At 54.5% G+C, this 14,077-nt stretch overlaps 1 protein-coding gene across 10 annotated transcripts in view; it reads right to left on the bottom strand.

Annotated features, from left to right (window-relative positions):
* Positions 1 to 11,949: 11,949 nt before the first annotated feature.
* Positions 11,950 to 14,077, bottom strand: part of SEPTIN9 (septin 9) — a 150,908-nt gene continuing 148,780 nt past the window's right edge. For all 10 annotated transcript variants that reach the window (XM_057317849.1, XM_026484053.4, XM_057317850.1 and 7 more), the window contains one exon: positions 11,950 to 13,887. In XM_057317849.1, coding sequence (XP_057173832.1) covers positions 13,755 to 13,887 — 133 coding nt within the window. In that variant the 3' untranslated portion in view covers positions 11,950 to 13,754. The remainder of the gene's footprint in view (positions 13,888 to 14,077) is intronic.

The following is a 14,077-nucleotide window of genomic DNA, read 5'->3' on the forward strand; positions in this document are numbered from 1 at the left end:
AACCCATGTGGCTTCTGCCAACAGCCACAGAAATAGAGCCGTCTGGGAACCACATCCTCTGGCCCGAGTATCACTTCTCGAGAGACCCTGGGCTGGACCTTCCCCCTTTGATGGTCCTCAATTCCTGAGCCACGGAGACTGGGAGTGAATGCCTGTTGTTGGAAGCTACTGTTCAGGGGTCATTTGTTATGAAGCAGTAGACAGATAGATGGGTAGAAAAATAGGTTTTTCAGGGGCGCCTGGGTGGCGCAGTCGTTAAGCGCCTGCCTTCAGCTCAGGGCGTGATCCCGGCGTTCTGGGATCGAGCCCCACATCGGGCTCCTCCGCTATGAGCCTGCTTCTTCCTCTCCCACTCTCCCTGCTTGTGTTCCCTCTCTCGCTGGCTGTCTGTCTCTGTCAAATAAATAAATAAAATCTTTAAAAAAATAGGTTTTTCATAATATTCCCTCTTTTCAAACATCAGGGAGAGGTTACAAAGTTGCTTATACATTGGGTCACAAAGTGGATCTTTTCCAACTGCTTTCTTTTCTACCCACGTGCAGGTCACATCTGATAAGGAATGTCTATACTCGGATTTTAAAGAATGAAAACTATTGCCAGACCCTGCGATGAGGCATTATGGTCGCCCAAAGGTCAAGCCGATAACATCTGGCTCTAATATCTGATAGCGGTTGTACGGATTTATCCTCTCATTAAGGATACTTATTTTTTTAAAAAGATATGTGGCTTGACTTCACATTACTGCTGACGTAGCTTAAATATTTTGAATGCATAAAATTCTTTAACTCTTTCCATTCTTGCTACATTCAAGTTTTCCGTCCAAGGACACAACCGAGAGATGGTTATTTTACCCTACTCTGCCAGTATTGATTGCTAGCTGAAGCGAGCAATATATTTTTCAGGCTGCGTGTGATCTAGACACCAAACTATTTCCCAACAAACAGGAAGTTCTACTCTGTTCATGTGGGCTAGATAAAGCTAAATCCAGGAATACAGCACATAGCCAAGCTTATAGTACAATTCAAGAAATACTGTCTCTATGAATTTTGGACCATTACATTGCTGGCCTCCATAGTAAGAATAGAAGGCTTAAAATTTTATTAGTTAAGTAGTTAATGCAACCATTTTCATAGTTAATTTTTTAATGTTAATTTTTGTTATTAATTCCCCGTCTTATTACACTGAAGTCAGATGCAGTCAGTAATGTTTCTTCTTGGGGGATTTTGTTGAGGTTTCTTTGCGGCACAGCCTCGAATCAGCTTTCGTAAATGTCCACGGTCGCTCGGACAGAGAACACTACCTCCAGGGTGTTGTTAACATACACCTGTCGGCTCCGTCTAGAGCTGGTATTCGGCCTCTCTGCAGCCTTACTTACTTCTAGTCTGCTCTTCCTGTTGTGTGGAGAGAGGCAAGCCACAGTACGCTGACCTGCTTGCCCTCCTGGCTCCTCCGCTCGGCCCTCTAGATCTCATGCCACGGTGTTTGGGTGGCGGTGTGCTCCACTATGGTGGCCCCTTTGTTCCGCTCAGCACTTCTGCCCTTGAGCTGAACGAGCCGGTGTCAATATTATGACCCCGATACTTCTGTTTTAGTTTGGTTGATGTGTTATGTTTTTTCCTTCTTCTGTGTTTAACTTGACTGAATTGCTTTATTTAATATATGTTCTTTATAAATACTATATAACTGAGTTTGTTTTCTGACCCGATTCTAGAGTCATTTCCTTTTAACAGATGATTTATGCCGTTTACATTAATTGATATAAATGAAATAGGCAGTCCTAACTATATTATTAAATATCATTCAGGGGCACCTGGGTGGCGCAGCGGTTAAGCGTCTGCCTTTGGCTCAGGGTGTGATCCCGGCGTTATGGGATCGAGCCCCACATCAGGCTCCTCCGCTGTGAGCCTGCTTCTTCCTCTCCCACTCCCCCTGCCTGTGTTCCCTCTCTCGCTGGCTGTCTCTGTCTCTGTCGAATAAATAAATAAAATCTTAAAAAAAAAAATCATTCAATGGTTTTGTTTTCTCTTACTCTAGGTCTGTTATTGTGTATGTGTATATACTGTGCGTGGGTATCATCTATTTATATACTAAGTGTACATTTTATGTACATATAAAATACACCTATGCATATTTTATATAATATATAAAATATATTTTATTATATAATAAATCATAATAGTATTAATAACATATAAAATATATTTGTGTGTGTGTGTAGTATGTGTCTGGTTTTCTCTGTGATACGAGTACCACTGGCCACCCAGGCACACAGTAACAAATTCATAAGTCATCTAAGGTCCCCCTTCCATCCAAGCAATAGCCAGTGCCTGGCTCTTCCACATATCTCTCAAATCTGTCTTCTCCTCTTCCATCTCTTCCTTATGTCAGATTCTTTTTATTTTTTTTAACGATTTTATTTATTTATTTGACAGAGAATGAGAGCACAAGCATGGGGGTTGGCAGCGGGAGAGGGAGAAGCAGGCTCCCCACTGAGCAAGGAGCCCGACGACACAGAGCTCAATCCCAGAACCCTGGATCATGACCTGAGCCACGCAGGCGGCCCGCCCTATGCCAGATTCTTACTGCTTCTCTCCTGGTCATCACATATCATCCTAACTGGCTCGTCACCGGCCCTCATCCCGCATCAACACAGTCTTTGTGCAGCTGATCGTGGTCGCCGTCTAAAACTGCACCGTCCAACACGGCAGGCAAGTTTACGTAAAATTAAAAATGCAACTCTTCGAATGCTCCAGCCACATTTCAACTTTTTAATAGCCACATGGGTCTCGTGGCTGCTGCCCCGGAGAGCTCCATCACAGAACACTGACGGGGCTGCAGAAAGGTCCTTTGCACAGCACTGTCACAAATGCAGATCTAACCACGTCATTCCCCTTCAGGAAAGTCTGCAGTAGCTCCGACGGCTTGCAAAACACAGCTCAAATTCCTCCCCATAGCCCTCAAGGCTCTTCACAACCTGGCCCCTGCCTGTCTTCTGACTCCTCTCCTGCCCATTTCCAGATTTCCTCCCAGGTCCACAGAATTATGTGTCTTTTACCACCGTGCACTGCTTCTCTTTCACGCCTGACACTCGCCACTCCCTCAACCAAGTGCTGCCCCTTCCCGGGCTTTGTCTCTCCAGTCCTTCCGTCCTTCCCACCCTGGCTCCCACAGCCCCTGTGCCAACTCCACTCTGAACTTCAGTTAGGAGACGGTCATCTGTCTTCCCCACCATGCTACAAACACCCGAGAAGAGGTCCTGCCTTTTATGACTTAGATTCCCCATAAGAAGCATATTACTGGCACACGGAGGTTCTCAAAACAAGCCTTCCTTAAATGAACAAACAGGTAATCACATGAATGGAGGCCAAGGAGCAAGAGTGGCGCTCGTGCGATCAGGGAGCACTAAAGGGACTGGTTAATAACAGAGCCTGGGAGGTGGGCAGATTGCACCTTACGGCGGTTTTCAGTTCACACTGATGATCAAACTAGATGGATTCTGGACTTTGAAGGCGTGCACAATTGCAAAGAGCAAGTTCAATTTCCTTTGGGAGCTGCCGAACATTAAATTAACCTTTTTAATCCTCGAAAAGCAGCACGAACACAGTCTGCACACTTTGTGTGCTCTGCAGCTGCCTGGGGTGGGGGGGGGCGCCAGCCTTTGGAGCATTAAAGAGAAAGCTATTAAAGCTGCGTATTTTTTAAGAGAGAGAGAGAGTACAAAGAAGAATTACGAGAAGCCCCCGAAATTACAAGTGTGGGTTACAGTAATTGCTAAATTACAGAGCTCCAGCTTTATTAAGACACACACCCCCTCGGCTTCCACAGATTTCTAGGGCTGTCTCGAGCTGACAAAAGCCAGAAAGCTCTGTGGGAAGTCTGGCAGAGAGCTGAGTGGAGCTCATGGGAGCCCCTCTTGTGGGCGAGGCTGGGACGCAGAGATCTGGTCCAGGACCAGGACAGTTTCTGTTTTCTAGTGGTGGATTCCTCTTGGGGGGATGATGCCCCATGCGCTGGGGTTTGGAGGTAGAACTGGGGTGTCCACATTTTCCTACTCCATGGAAGCAGCCGTGGCCTGTGGCCAGTTGATTTGGAAGTCCTGAGATGTCTCCCAGGGTCTGTGAGGGGACTGGATTCAGCGAAGAAGGCCTTTCACCAACCTAATATTCATCATTTTCTACATTCACAGCCATAACATCTGCGCTTCAAAGATACGTTCTGCCATCTTTGGGAATTACCACCCATCTCTGCACACCAATGGCCTTCCGTTCAACAGCACTCCCCCTCCATACACCTGCCTCCTACCACGCCAGCCACGTATAAGCACGTTCCACCTACCTTTTACGTAGAGACACACATTAACTTTATCATATTGTCGTCTTCTCTCCTAAAGGAAAGACCCCATCTTACCTTCAAAACTCTGGAAGCAAGTGGCAAAATGAATCTAATGAATGTGGCATCCAAGCCCAGACCCGGTTCACCGCATACTAGACGGGCTCAGCCCCTTACACTCATGGCCTGAAAGAAGAAGGGTCATGTTCTTTTTCCAGGAGAAATATATTTATTTTGCACACTCCTGGGTCTTACACATAACATTTGGAGTAAATAAAAAGTTACATGTAAAGAAGCAGGAAAATGTGACCCATAATCAGGAGAAAAATTGTCGGTACAAGTAGACCCAGAGATGGCTGAGATGTTAGAATTACTGGCAGAGGACTTTATGATAAAGATGTTAAAAGATCTAGTGGGGAAGGTAGGCAGCATGTGTGAACAGGCCTGGGCAGCAGAAAGGGCACCAGAAGGGGTTGCAAACAGCTCACCTTCTCCTCTGCTGTCAGCTCTGCCCTCCACCTTCTGGCTGGTTTTCATTCTTCATTTTTTTTTTTTAAGATTTTATTTTTAGGTAATCTCTGTGCCCAAGGTGGGGCTCAAATTCACAATCCTGAGATCAAGGGTCACATGCTCCACTGACTGAGCCAGGAGGTGCCCCTGGTTTTCATTCCTTTTGACTCCAGGGCAGAGAAGCAAGTTGAGGCCATCCTGTGAGTTTCAGCATGTTCGTGATAAAGGTGGTGATGGTGCTGGTTATGGTGATGATGGTGGTGACAATGGTGAGGGTGATGGTGGTGGTGGTGGTGGTGGTGATGGTAATGGTGGTGGTGATGATGGTGATGATGATGATGGTGATGATGGTGGTGATGGTGATGGTGATGATGGTGGTGACAATGGTGAGGGTGATGATGGTGGTGGTGGTGGTAGTGGTGACAATAGTGAGGGTGATGGTGGTGGTGGTGGTGGTGATGATGGTGGTGATGATGGTGATGATGATGGTGATGATGGTGGTGATGGTGATGATGGTAATGGTGGTGGTGATGATGGTGATTATGGTGGTGATGGTGATGGTGATGGTGGTGACAATGGTGAGGGTGATGATGATGGTGGTGATGGTGGTGGTGACAATGGTGAGGGTGATGGTGGTGGTGGTGGTGATGGTGATTATGGTGGTGATGGTGATGGTGATGATGGTAGATGTCTTCATCTGCTTGGGCAGATATAACAAAATACCGTAGACCGGGTGGCTTAAACAACAGAAATTCATTCCTTACACTTCTGGAGACCAGGGAGTCTAAGATCAAGGTGCTGACAGACGGATTCTGCTCCTGGTGAGAGCTTGTCCTGTGGCTTGTAGATAGCTGCCTTCTCACTGTGCTCAAATGGCCCCCCCTCAGTGCGTGCACAGACAGAGAGAGAGCTATCTGGTCTCTTCTTCTTAGAAAGCATGAATCACATCCTGAAGAAACCTAATCACCTGCCTAGGGCCCCACCTCCAACTTCCATCACCCTGGAGGTAGGCTCCGACATATGAATTTGGGGGGGACACTGATTGCAGTCCCAAACTAGTGGGCTCTCTCGACCATATGCGTTTCCCTGTATTATGTGCTACGGGGGCACGCGTGTTTGCTGGCGTGCTTACGTGTGTGCACGCGGACACATGCTCTCTACTGTGAGACCACAGGCGGCTCTGTGCAATGAGATTGAATATGGCTGTGCTCCAGCCCTGCTCTTCCCGGGGAGGCTGGCGGCAGAGGAAGAGCTGCCCAGAGCAGCTCCCAGAGCTCCAGGCACCCAGAGGTGGAACCCCGGGAGCCAGGCCTCCACCACGCCCCTGCTGCACGACCCGTTTCCTCATCTGGGCCCTGGAATCCGCAGCCCCTGATGGGCCTTCTCCAAAGGCACCATGTGAGCGGGAATCTCTGTAAACCTTGACATGCTGGGAAGCCTCAGGGCCCTCTGTTATAGGAAAGGACTTTTCTCTCCCCCAGCAAGCCCCTGGGGAGCTGGAGCTCTGGATGGGACCCTGAGGAGGAGGGGTGGGGAAACGCAGAGGCTGGGGAGCAGGGGGGAGGGAACTCCCTGCAGGAACTTCACTCACCAACCAGCAGGATGCTGACTGGCCCCAGAGCCAGAGCAGGGGTCCGATAACCTCCCACAGGGGCAGGGGCAGGTGGGGGGCTGGGCCTGGGCCGCCAAATAGGCAGTGAAGACCCAAAGATGCTACTGAGCCCCTGTAATGAGTGGCCCCCTTGGGTTAATCTGGTTGCAAATCCCAAGCAACCCCCCCTCCCAGGACAAGTCCACACCCCCACAGCTCACCGACTGGGAGGCACTGCTGGTCCTACCCCCACCCAGCATTCAAAGCCCCACTTGCCGCTGTCTGGAGGGCAGTTTTCCCTCCGCTTGGCAGAGCCCCCCGCCCTCCCCCTCTCCCCGGCAGCCCCAAGGCCCCCTTCTCCCGTGGGAGACGCAGGTACGCACCCTTGTCACTTTGCCTTGCTAGAACATGCTGGAACCACATCCTCCACCATGAGACCAGCCTGTCCCAGACCCAGTGAGCCTGAGACACACACAGCCTTTTTAAAAATCTTTATTTTTGAAGTTGTGGTAAAATAGACATATAACATAAAATTGACCGTTTTAGCCGTTTTTAAATGTGCAGTTCGGAGGCGTTAAGCACACTCACAGTGTTGCGCAGCCCCCGCCCCATCCACCTCCAGAACGTTCTCTCTTCCCAACCTGAGGCTCTTTTCCCAACCTGAAGCTCCGTCCCCATAAACACTCACTCCCGTCCCCTGCCCCAACTCCCGGCACGTTCTGGGGGTGAGATGTCCCGGAGCCGCCCAGCCAGGGGCACCGCTTGGGGCCGGGGCATCCCCAGCCCTCTCGTGGGGCACCAGGCACAATGCAGAGGCTGCTTTCCACCTGCGTGGGTCCTCGGCGCCTCCCCCACGCGGTCCCTCCATGTGGCTGTTTCCTTCAGGGGACTTCTATTTCTTCGTGGGACAGGCTCCAACGAAGTCACTCATCAGGGAGATGGAGGGGCCATGGGAGTTCTCCGCGTGCCGGGACTGGCTGATCAGCCTGCTGCTGGTGAACCCGGCCTCCGAGGAGGGGGAGAGGGGAAAGGAGGAGGAGGGGGAGGAGGGAAGAGGGGGAGGAGGGGGAGGAGATCAGAGGGGCGGAGAGCGGGGAGGGAGAGGAGGAAGGAGGGGGAAGAGAGAGGAGGAGGAGGAGGAGGAGGAGGAGGGGGAGGAGGGAGGAGGGCATTGTGGGAAACGGGTAGCGGTTCCCCCGGCAGTGACTCTCTGCAAGTAATTAGTTTTTAAATCAGGCAGATGGTTCAAGACCCACTCACTCTGGGCAGCTTTCATTATTCATCCTCCCTCTTTAGTCCCATTATTTACAGCCGTCCTCTCTGACTGGAAGAAAAAGGCTTTCTCCCTGGGCTCTGCGCATTCATTCAGCAGCACTCTTCTATGGGGATCCGCGGGAACCAGCGGCTGAGCAGCGGCCCAGGACGTTGCACAGAACCGAGGAGGGCTGGCTAGAGGGCCCCCGCGTGGAGGACTTTGGGCATCAGGTGTCCCTGGAGCTACCCTGCTGCCCTGGGGGGGGGGGGGGGGACAGGCAGGGGCACAGCAAGAGAGTGGCTGGGGCTCACATGGGTGGGAAAAAGGAGGGTGGTGAGGGCAGCCTTGCAGGGGTGCAGGGAGAGGCTTGACTTGCGGTAGAATCAGCCCCTCCAGCTTCCCCACGCCCTCTGTGCCTCCAGCCTCTCGGCCTCCCGGTGCCCTCCAAGTCCATGCTTCCCCGACTCAGGCTTTCACACGAAGGAAGCCCAGTCTGATGCCTCCCCCATCGTGGGCCAGGTCCCCCACGATACGGCCTTCAGGCCGGGAGCTTCTCCCTCTGGCACTGACCGCGATAGACAACCACAAGGCTATTTGGGCCTCCTGTCTCTCCTGAAGCTGAGGGACCGGTCAGGGTCACCTCGGCCCACGAGTGACGCAGGGTAGGGCCCAGGGGCCATTGTGTCCACCCCCCCTCCCCAACCCACCCCCTCTGGCCTCTGGGCGTCCTCAATATGTGATCGACGAGGGGTGACCTGCTGGGGTCTTCCCACTCGAGAGGTGCCCAGCTGCCTACTTGACTCTGTGGAAAAGGAGCTCCGAAATGAGCATTTCGGAAATAGAGTCAAAGAGGTGTTGTGCGCTGTAACCCCTGAACTCCGCGAGGCCGTCACGTGTGTGGGACTCTGCTGGTTGGGTTCACAACTTCACGAGGATGCTTTGTCCATCCACACGCCAAACCGCAGGAATGAGAGCCTCGACGGAAACGGGCAGGAGGGGGAGGGCGGGTGAGCACAGTCCGGGAGCCCCTCCTGTCTCTGGGTCTACACAGACCCTTTCAGCGTGGGCTTCTGAACCATTTCCGGTAGCTTCCTGCAAGCAGGCACCTCTCTCATCTGTGAGGACAGGGATGGCTTGCACCCCTCCGGCCCTCCGGGCGCAGCCCATGGACAGGGGTAAAAACGTAGCAATCCTCACTCAATAAGACAGGTGTACGGGATGGACTAACGTACCGCCATCGAAATCCTGTTTTCCAAACATAATGAAGTGGGAAAACCCTGATAGGGAAGTGAAAACGCGGTTACAAAAGGACGTGCTCCACCAGAGCTCAGTTTTGGAAAGACGAACACAACAAAGTCTGCAGATGCGTTTAGAAGCACGTCTTCACGTCCTACGCACTAGCTGGTTGGCAACGGTGGGTTTGTGTTCGCTGTTCGGGTTGTTGTTTTCTGGCTCTTCTCTACTTTTCGCACTTTCTGCAGGAAGCAGGTATGGCTCATATTATCAGAGAAAAGCCAGGACATCTTACTTTCTGGGAAGGCCAGCACACTCGGAGTGGGGGCAGGGCTGGGGTCTGCAGCCAGCCTGGGTCAGCAGAGGGAACCACGGCCTCCCTGGGGCTGTCCAAGGACAGAGCCTGTCTCCAAGGACAGGTCCTCAGCTGTGGGCTCCTCACAGTGACAGTTTCATGGGTGATTGACCCATGGGCTGGCGTGAGGCCAGCGTCCCTGACACAGCTGGGGCCGGTTCTCCGGGCTGACTGTGCCTTGGGGCAGTGCGCACATCTGGAAAGCGTTCTAGGCGCCAAGGCAGGAAATGCATCTGGTCTGCTCAGTGAGTCCCAATTTCCACTGTCCGGACACCCGAGCTGGGCCCAACCTACTTGGAAGCCTGTCCTCCTTCTCCTTCCTCAGGGGGAGGGGTGGGGGAGAGCAGGGAGAGGGGGGAGGGGAGGGCTGGGGACAGAGGGCTCCTGCCTGGACAAGGCAACCTCACCCGGGCTAAAGGTTACAGCCACTTGCGAGGCGGGCGTGGGGGCTGGGGACCCCTGCAGGGTGGTACCTGAGACAGGATGCCCAGAAGTCTGCATGGCTCTCACCCTCCCTCCTGCCCCCCAACTTCCTCTCCCCAGCACCCCTAAAACCAAATCAAGCAGGAGACAAAGCAAAGCACAGGAACCATGAGGCTAAGGACTCCAGCCCCCACCAGAGTTGACACTAGGGAGGATGGCGGGCTTTTCATTTCCTTGCGGTGTGGGGTTTTTTTCGTGGCATTTTCCACATCCCACATTGTCTACTTTGTTACTTTTGTAGTCAGAAAGTAATGTTTAAAAATGAGAGGGGGCACATCCATAAATATAGATCCGAAAGGGGACCCCTTAGCTGATTTCCATCTGGCTTCTCCCCCAGGTGGAGGCCACCTGCCATGGATCCTTGCCAGACGCAAGGACACACACAAGGCAGGGTCTGGAAAAGCCTCCCCCCCAAAAAAACCTGCCTGTTGATTTGATCATTTTCTTGGTTCAAATCCTGCAGCCCAGAGCAGGGAAGGCATGAGCACAGGACACCTGGTCACCACAGCCCCCTCGGGACATCCCACCCCCACACAGGTGCTCAGAGCCAGTAGGACATAGTGGCTGGTCCTTGGGGCCACCCACTCACCTCCAGGATGTCTTGGCAACAGCCCAGCTCCCCTGGAGCCCCTTGGACCAAGGAGTCCAAGACCAGGACCCCGAACAGTGGGAAGGGTCAGGGTGGTGTGCGGTCTACACAGGGTGACTGGCCTGACTCACCCAGGACCATCCCGGTTTTAGCACTGCTAGTCCCACATTCCTGGAAACCCCACGTCCTGGCAGACTGGGACTGTTGGTCACCCGGATCCACAGGGGATCTGCTTGAGTGGGAGGGGCCCCCATCACCGCAGGCATTCCCGGGCTGCCCTTGGATGGGAAGTGCAGGTGGGGGGGCAGAGCCAGTGGCCCGGTCCCCGTCAGGCTGGCGAGTGAGGGACCAGCGGCACAAGGGGCAGGAGCCAAATTCTGGAACCGAGATCAAGGCTTGGAGAAGGCCAGGCCCAGAGAGGGCAGCGGGGGCGAAAATGGGAATGGGTACGGGTTTCAGTCTGGCGGAGAGAGGGGGGAGTTTCAGGGTCAAGAAGTGTAAGAGCAGATGCTGTCAGAGCGGAAGTGCCTTGAGATGATGGCCTCGCAGCCCCCACCCCCAGGCTGACCCTGTCCTCCTCCTGTGCCCCCAGCAGACATCAGCAGCCGGTGACACCCCAGAATCCAGGAAGCAGATGGTCCATGTGGCCACTGTCCATTGACTCATTTGGACACGAAACCCATCTTACCTTCTGCAGAACCAGCCAACCTGCCCGACGGAAGGGCTGGGGAGGCCTAGGGGCTGAGGTAATCCTCACCCAGCCGGTCAGTGGCAGAGCAAACCTCGAACCCGCATCACTGAGTCCCGCTGCAGGGCCCTGGGCCACCGTCCCGTCCCCAAGGCCCAGCGATGGAGGGGGAAGGGGATGCCATGGGTTGGACAGCACCCCCCCCCCCACAAATTCGTGTCCTCAGACAGAACCTCAGAACGTGGCCTTATTTGGAAACAGGGTCCTAACAGATGTAATTAAGGACGAGATGAGGCCATTTGAAGGTGGGCCCCAGTCCAGCGGGAGCGCCTTACAAGAGATCTGTTTCTTGTCTGCAAGGAAAAAAGGGGGCACGGAGTAGAAGGCCAGGGGAAGCACGGTCCGCTGACACCTCCGCCTTGGACTTCTGGCCTCTGGAGCCGGGAGAGAACAGGTTTCTGTTGTTTGGGGCGGCCCGGTTTGTGGTGGTGTGTTATGCACGGCGAATGCCCACGGCGGTGTGCAGAGACGCGCACCCATGGCAGCCTCCCGAACCCCTCGACCCAGGGCCGCGCTCTCTGGGACCAAGCTCACTGGTAGGGACCTACCGCCCACTACTGACCAGTTCCTAGGGTTCGATCTAATAGGGCAAATTTTAAGAGAAACTTTATTTCCAACCCTACAGGAACAGAAGGGGCTTGCGGTGTCGCCCTGCGGGAAACCCTTCCCAGCTTCCTTAAGTGAAGAAATCAGGAAAACTTTGCCCTTGGCTTTCCGCAAAAACGCGGGCCTCTGAGCTCCCCGAAACCAGCTTCCCTATCATGAGATGAAACAGTCCTCAGCAACCAGTGCGATGGCTTCTTCTCGAAGCAGAACCATGCCTTGGGGACAGGCAGAGAACACATCCCCCGCCAGGTTTGCGTTTGGACATTTATTTCAGGAAATACATTTTCAACACTTTGTTATTTATACAAAAAGACGAATTTCTCAGGAGGCACATAGCAGAAGGCCACTGTGGAACTGATGCCAGTGGAACTCACGACCTGTCAGGGTCTGGCTACAGATAAGGAAAGCGAGCCCGTCCCGCCCGGGGGGCTGCCCCACACCCTCACCCCGCCGCTGGGGCTGGGCGTTTCCTCGCAATCTTAGTTTTGGCAAAAACGGGGCAAGTCGGCAAGTAAATGGGTTCGCTAAGGGGTCCTTCCTGTCTTAGGTGGGGAGTGAACACACAATGCAAGGACACGTACGTGTACACACACACACACACACACACACACACACACACACACACACACGGCACAGGCCTGTCCGCACCCCCTTCCTCCCGCTGCTTTTCTCACGGGCTGCAAGAAGCCAGCCTGGGGTGAGCAGAAACGCGTGTACCTCCCCTGCGTCTCATCTCATGACCTGCGCCAGGCCCCTCGCTCTCCAGAAGGCAGGCTGCCGTCTGCCGTGCGCGGCTCGGAGGCTCCCTGCTGGTCTCCCCGTGGAGACAGAGGGTGAGGGAGCAGGAGGGACCGGCTGAGCCATGCTTGTCAAATGCTGGGCTGCAGCCCCGTGAGGGGCCACGCACACCTGCCTCCTGACCTCTCCCTCTTTGGGGGGTCTTTACGATGGGCTCTGGGGTGCAGGAGCCCAGGCAGCTTTAGAGCAACGGAAAGTTCCTGGGGTTAAGGTGTCAGCAAGGCCTGGGCCAGGACGGCTGAATGTGTACCGCCTGGGCGTAATTTAACCAGAGCCTCTTAGGCCAAAGAGATGTCTAAACAGACATGTCTGAACAGACAGACAGACGGACAGAAACACACTCTCCCAATCACAAGGGGCAGGGCAAGCGCTGGGGTCACGTGGGCTGCTCTGAACAGGCAAAGCCCCGGCCCACACAGCCCCCTCCTTCCCGCATGGTCCCCTCTCCCTCCCTCAGTTCCTCCACCAGATTCACCTGCTTGGACCTTCCCCAAAATCACGGGGGTGGGCTGGAGTGGGGTGCATCTTTTTCCTCCCTTTGCATGCTCAATCAAATCTGGGGGTGGGGGCGATGGAGAAATGAAGACACACCTCCCTCTCTCCGACTTGTCCCCAGTTCTGGTGGCAGGGACAGCGGGGGAGAGAAGGCTGGCTCGTGGACGGCTGAGATAAAGGCACTTTCTGCTCCGGGACGGGCTCGCGGGCGGGCGGGCAGCAGGCAATGGGCCTCCCTGTGTCTAAGCAATTGGCAACTCGCATCTCATGGAATTAACGATTCCCTTGATCGGGGCAAGGGCGGGGGCTCTGAGTTAGGGGTCCGAGTTATGGCCTGGGCTGTGCAGGAAGGAGGGGGCAGGAAGGGGCTCCAGGTCCACCAGGCCGGCTCCCCCGACCAGCCTGCCTTGCTCAGAGGCTGGGGCTGAGGGCGACCGGGAGCTGCACCTGGCACTGGGGGCTGTCGCGGAACCCGCGGGTCCTCTCCTGCCCCTCCCGACCACGGCCCAGCCTCTCCCAGACCTCGGGGACGGTCAGAGGGACGGCCTCCTGTCCGAGACCGCACCTGCGCCCCACAGTCAGCGGCTGAGAACGCAGAGACTCAGGAGGGCACATGTGACCTTGTTACTTGGCGGCGTGTAAAGGGGCGGAATGATGACAGGTGGAGAAAATTATATAAAATAAAATAAAATGGGGCATGTGGGCGGGCCTGGGGGCGGTGCTGGGAAGGACTGGGGGCAGGGTCCCATGGGCAGGGCGGGTCTACATCTCCTGGGCCTCCGGCCCCTTCTCCTCGACGCCGTTGGACACGGCATTGCCCTCGTGCAGCCGCTTCACGCGGTAAGCTTCGAAGTGGATGCTGCTGGTGATGTCCTTGATGTTCTGCATGTGTGTCCTGCGGGGACAGGAGGTCGCAGGTGCTGATCCTGCCCCCCCCACCCCAGCCCCCCGACAGGCCTTCAGCCCAGGAGGGCTCAGAAGGCCCAGCAAGGCGGCCCAGGCCTGCGCACGGCGGGCGTCTGCAGGCAGTCTCCACGGCGACCCAGACCCTCTCAGAACACCTAGGTTCTAATGCACATGCCCCC

This window comes from Ursus arctos, unplaced genomic scaffold, assembly GCF_023065955.2.
Source record: "Ursus arctos isolate Adak ecotype North America unplaced genomic scaffold, UrsArc2.0 scaffold_24, whole genome shotgun sequence".
NCBI classification, from domain to species: domain Eukaryota; kingdom Metazoa; phylum Chordata; class Mammalia; order Carnivora; family Ursidae; genus Ursus; species Ursus arctos.